At 40.3% G+C, this 5000-nt stretch overlaps 1 protein-coding gene across 1 annotated transcript in view; it reads right to left on the bottom strand.

Annotated features, from left to right (window-relative positions):
- lama4 (laminin, alpha 4) overlaps positions 1 to 5000 on the bottom strand; it is an 88828-nt gene that overhangs the window by 51584 nt on the left and 32244 nt on the right. The window contains exons 10-12 of the mRNA XM_062044442.1: positions 4965 to 5000; positions 1935 to 2046; positions 296 to 460 (exon numbers count right to left, since the gene is read on the bottom strand). The exon at positions 4965 to 5000 is cut by the window's right edge and continues 75 nt beyond it. Coding sequence (XP_061900426.1) covers positions 296 to 460; positions 1935 to 2046; positions 4965 to 5000 — 313 coding nt within the window. The remainder of the gene's footprint in view (positions 1 to 295; positions 461 to 1934; positions 2047 to 4964) is intronic.

Genomic DNA, 5000 nt, shown 5'->3' on the forward strand with positions numbered 1-5000 from the left:
CCTATCCAAACAAAACAACCACATCCTGGCTTTGAGTCATAGATGACCAATGAGTTTAATAACCAAAAAAAGGGACACAAGGCACACTTCCTGTCCCTCACTTAATGTGTACCGTTTAAGAAAATGGTACCAAAAGCTCTTAACAGAAAATCTGATTATGAACACTTGTACCTTTACTGGCCTATTTAATGCTTTTCCCCTTTGTTTCGATGTGTATCTATATCACAAAAAATATCAGGAATAGACAGATTTCCATGTATTTGAATTTGAGTGTTTCTGATCTGTATCTCCTTACAGTCATGGGCTTCTGTTGACTCTTCAATGGTGATGGGCCCGTGTGCAGACAAGTCCAGCTTTCTCATTTCGCTCACAAAACTCAAGGCTTCCTCTGTGTTGCGTCTGGCCACCTCGGGGTCCATTTCCTGGTAAACACTATAGATCTCCCATTCATTGATCATATCTGCAGACAATAACATTAATATCCAAGGTTATCCGGTGTAGGGTAAGTAGAAATGGCCAAAAGAGACAGATTATAAGAAACAAGATTGGATGGAGATGGTTTATACAGAACCACTCTCCAAACATATCAGACAGAGTCAAGTATGGACATTATAAACACAAATGACTAATTAGTTTTCACTTAATTTATACAATTTTGTACATTAGAGTTGTTAGTTAATACATATTGTAATTGTAAGGTTTTCATTGTTAACTCACGATTACTCTTTGTTTCAGTTCAGTTCCGTTTCAGTTTATTTTGAATATGCACACGTTACAATGTAATGCATCACATATTTCCAGTTGTTTCATTACAGCACATCCGAAAAGGAGTAGGAAGAAGCTGAGCTTATTTAATCCTACCCCTTTTCATACCATAGCAATGTTATCCCATTTCCTTGTTCTCTGTAACAGAACAGTGAATAAATAATAAATAAATAATATACCATAGTAAGTAAAAAAAATATTAAATACATAAATAATCTTTATCTAAAAAAAAAAAAGGGTTCAAGATGTTCATCATAATTATTGTTCTGTGTACTTTCTGAAGACTTGTAGTTTAACAGTCTCTTAAACTGAATCATATTGGTGCTTTGTTTGATTTCCTTGCTTAATCCATTCCATAATTTAATTCCACATACGGCTATGCTAAAGGTTTTAAGTGTTGTACGAGCATACACATGTTTTAAATTAGATTTTCCTTTAAGGTTATATTCCTCCTCTTTTGTTGAGAAGAATTGTTGTACATTCTTGGGTAACAGGTTATAGTTATCTTTGTACATAATTTTAGCTGTGTGCAAATGCACCAAATTGTTGAATTTCAATATTTTAATATTTTGTCTACCTTAAATATTTTCCAAAAATTAGACAATTACTTTTGACATAAACCAACCTATGTTAGCGACCACAAATATTCCGCCTTCAAAGAAATGTAATGTTATAAACCTTGATTATTGCATCCTCGCATATTTTTTCTTCAAAGGACTCACACTCACCTCCCCTCAAAGGAAGACATTGGCTTATGCTTAAGTGATTGGTTGAATTTTGATAACAATGAGTTTCAAGGAGCTAAAAAATTTTGTTTTTTAATCAGGCACCTTCGTCGGCAGCTAATGGCCCCTCCGTATTTAAGGGGTCCTTTCAGGCAGTAGAAAGATAGCTCCATGCTTAGTCTTTGCAAATATCAGAATCAAATTTATTGGCCATGTATGTTTAACACACAAGGAATTTGACTTGGTAGACTGTGCTCTCTTAGTTCAGGACTTGCACAATTAAGTTAGTTATTAGAAAACATTGGCTTAAATAAAGAGCCAAAATATATTCTTGTGTGGGATGTATGTCAAAAGTTAGTAGTTGATTGGCAGCTTTTGTTGTTTTACTTGTCGGAACTCAATTATGCTACGCCTTCAATGCACTTGAGCTATTTAATTTGGTACCTTCAATGCGCGTGTTGAGAGCAGTGACGTTTTTGCTGAAATTGTCAGCCAATGTTAAGGTCTGCAGTGTATTCTTGTCCAGCTGGCTTCCCAAAGTCCTTGCTTTGCTTACCTATGAATTTCAAACACATGAATGAGCATCCAAGGTGAACTTAATACAACATTTGATTTCCTAAATTGGGGTTTTACAACTTTCTTTGAACAGTCCATGATAAACATTAAAGTGCTGTGTAAAGAGATGTTTAACTCAATATTGAACAATCACAGCATATTCAATGCTGAAAACACAGACAAATCAGCCATTGTCACCAATTACATGTTGACCATCAAGGCCAGTTATAAATGATAAATGATAAATGGGTTATACTTGTATAGCGCTTTTCTACCTTCAAGGTACTCAAAGCGCTTTGACAGTATTTCCACATTTACCCATTCACACACACATTCACACACTGATGGCGGGAGCTGCCATGCAAGGCGCTAACCAGCAACCATCAGAGGCAAAGGGTGAAGTGTCTTGCCCAAGGACACAACGGACGTGACTAGGAAGGTAGAAGGTGGGAATTGAACCCCAGTAACCAGCAACACTCCGATTGCTGGCACAGCCACTCTACCAACTTCGCCACGCCGTCCCTATAATTGTTGCTCGTATTCACTTGAATGGGAACTGCACTTTTTTGTAAATTTTGCCTATAATTCACAATACGTATGAGAAACAAGAACACTTATGTCTTTTTAATGCATTCTAACTTTTTAATAAACATAAATATAAGTCTTTTATGGACAGAATTTCTAGGCGCAGTCAAGGCGTTGAGGGGATCTGGTTTGGTGGCTGCAGGATTAGGTCTCTGCTTTTTGCAGATGATGTGGTCCTGATGGCTTCATCTGGCCAGGATCTTCAGCTCTCACTGGATCGGTTCGCAGCTGAGTGTGAAGCGACTGGGATGAGAATCAGCACCTCCAAGTCCGAGTCCATGGTTCTCGCCCGGAAAAGGGTGGAGTGCCATCTCTGGGTTGGGGAGGAGATCTTGCCCCAAGTGGAGGAGTTCAAGTACCTCGGAGTCTTGTTCACGAGTGAGGGAAGAGTGGATCGTGAGATCGACAGGCGGATCGGTGCGGCGTCTTCAGTAATGCGGACGCTGTATCGATCCGTTGTGGTGAAGAAGGAGCTGAGCCGGAAGGCAAAGCTCTCAATTTACCGGTCGATCTACGTTCCCATCCTCACCTATGGTCATGAGCTTTGGGTTATGACCGAAAGGACAAGATCACGGGTACAAGCGGCCGAAATGAGTTTCCTCCGCCGGGTGGCGGGTCTCTCCCTTAGAGATAGGGTGAGAAGCTCTGCTATCCGGGAGGAGCTCAAAGTACAGCCGCTGCTCCTCCACATGGAGAGGAGCCAGATGAGGTGGTTTGGGCATCTGGTCAGGATGCCACTCCGAACGCCTCCCTAGGGAGGTGTTTCGGGCACGTCCGACCGGTAGGAGGCCACGGGGAAGACCCAGGACACGTTGGGAAGACTATGTCTCCCGGCTGGCCTGGGAACGCCTCGGGATCCCCCGGGAGGAGCTGGACGAAGTGGCTGGGGAGAGGCACGTCTGGTTTTCCCTGCTTAGGCTGCTGCCCCCGCGACCCGACATCGGATAAGCGGAAGAAGATGGATGAACGGATGGATGGATAAATATAAGTCTGCCTCTGTGATGAGGTGGCGACTTGTCCAGGGTGTACCCCGCCTTCCGCCCGATTGTAGCTTAGATAGGCTCCAGCGACCCCAAAAGGGACAAGCGGTAGAAAATGGATGGATGGATAAGTCTGCCTGTAATGAAGCCAATGGGAGCCATGACGTTATTGCATCTATTGCGTTTATTCTGATGGTAAAACCCAATAAATATAAATCAAAAAAGCACCAAAAATTCTCCATTTACATTTCATGACCTGAATATTAATCAAGTATTAGCAATATTGTTATTATAAGCACTAACGTTCAGGACCTACTTTTAGTGGCTCAGTCAACAGAGAGAGGCAACTTCCTTATGTTGCTGTATTGACATTAAGAGCTGGTGAGCTGCTCTCTCGCCTCAAAGCTTGTGAAAGTTTACTCTAAATTATAAACATGCCTCTTAGCTGGATAGTAAAATGATGAAGAATTAAACTGAGAAGTTGGTACACTTTGACAGCCAATTTATGGTTATGTTTGTGGTTTAATTTATTTTGAACATGTTAACAGATACAATGTCATACATAATACAATAATTACACATGTTAATTTCTCTTTACAACATGTTCGAAAAGGAGTACCGTAGGAAGAAGCTAAGCTTCTAGACCCGGCGAAATAGACGAGAAAATATGTTTTGTTCCACCCCCTTTCATCTTTGTGAGAAGTCATTCTTCATCTAAATGGAACTGTTTTTGGCTAAGAAAAAAAGCCAGATTTTGCAGCTTTGAGTGACTTTCAACTCACTCTCTCGGCTTTTGTATGCTCCAATGTCTCACTCTTCCTTCGTGCTCGCTTCTAAAAGCAGTAGTTCATCCTCCGTATATTCAGATTCGAAGAGATAAGGTGGTGAATCCGCATTTGGCCAAAAATAGTCGTCTTCGTTGTTTGTTACCAAGTTTGACATGATTAGAACACACGCATGCCTTGTTTCCGGAAGTAGGACACACATTTGTTGCCAGAAGTCGAAAGTGCAAACGGAAACAAATGCGACAAATGATTAAAATGATCAAAATACTGTAAATATTGAACATAGTACATATTGTGATGTAAGGTGGCTGTTAGTACATTATATATATATACTTGCAGTGTGTATACAAAACGTTGATGGAGGATTTTAAAGTGGTTTTAAGGGCTTCCAAGGCTACAATGGTGACTCCCATTAGCCGCATCTTCCAAGCATTTTTTTATCGTCTTTAAAATAAGAAAATAAAAACAAAAAAGACTTGTGTTCTTGACTCTCATAATGTTAGGCAAAATTCCAAAAAAAAGTGCAGTTCTCCTTTAAGAGTTGACATAAAATGAAACAATTTGCTGACCGATTCATCAAGCTGTTTGATGTATGAGACCACGTC

Source organism: Entelurus aequoreus, linkage group LG04 (assembly GCF_033978785.1).
Source record: "Entelurus aequoreus isolate RoL-2023_Sb linkage group LG04, RoL_Eaeq_v1.1, whole genome shotgun sequence".
Taxonomy (NCBI): domain Eukaryota; kingdom Metazoa; phylum Chordata; class Actinopteri; order Syngnathiformes; family Syngnathidae; genus Entelurus; species Entelurus aequoreus.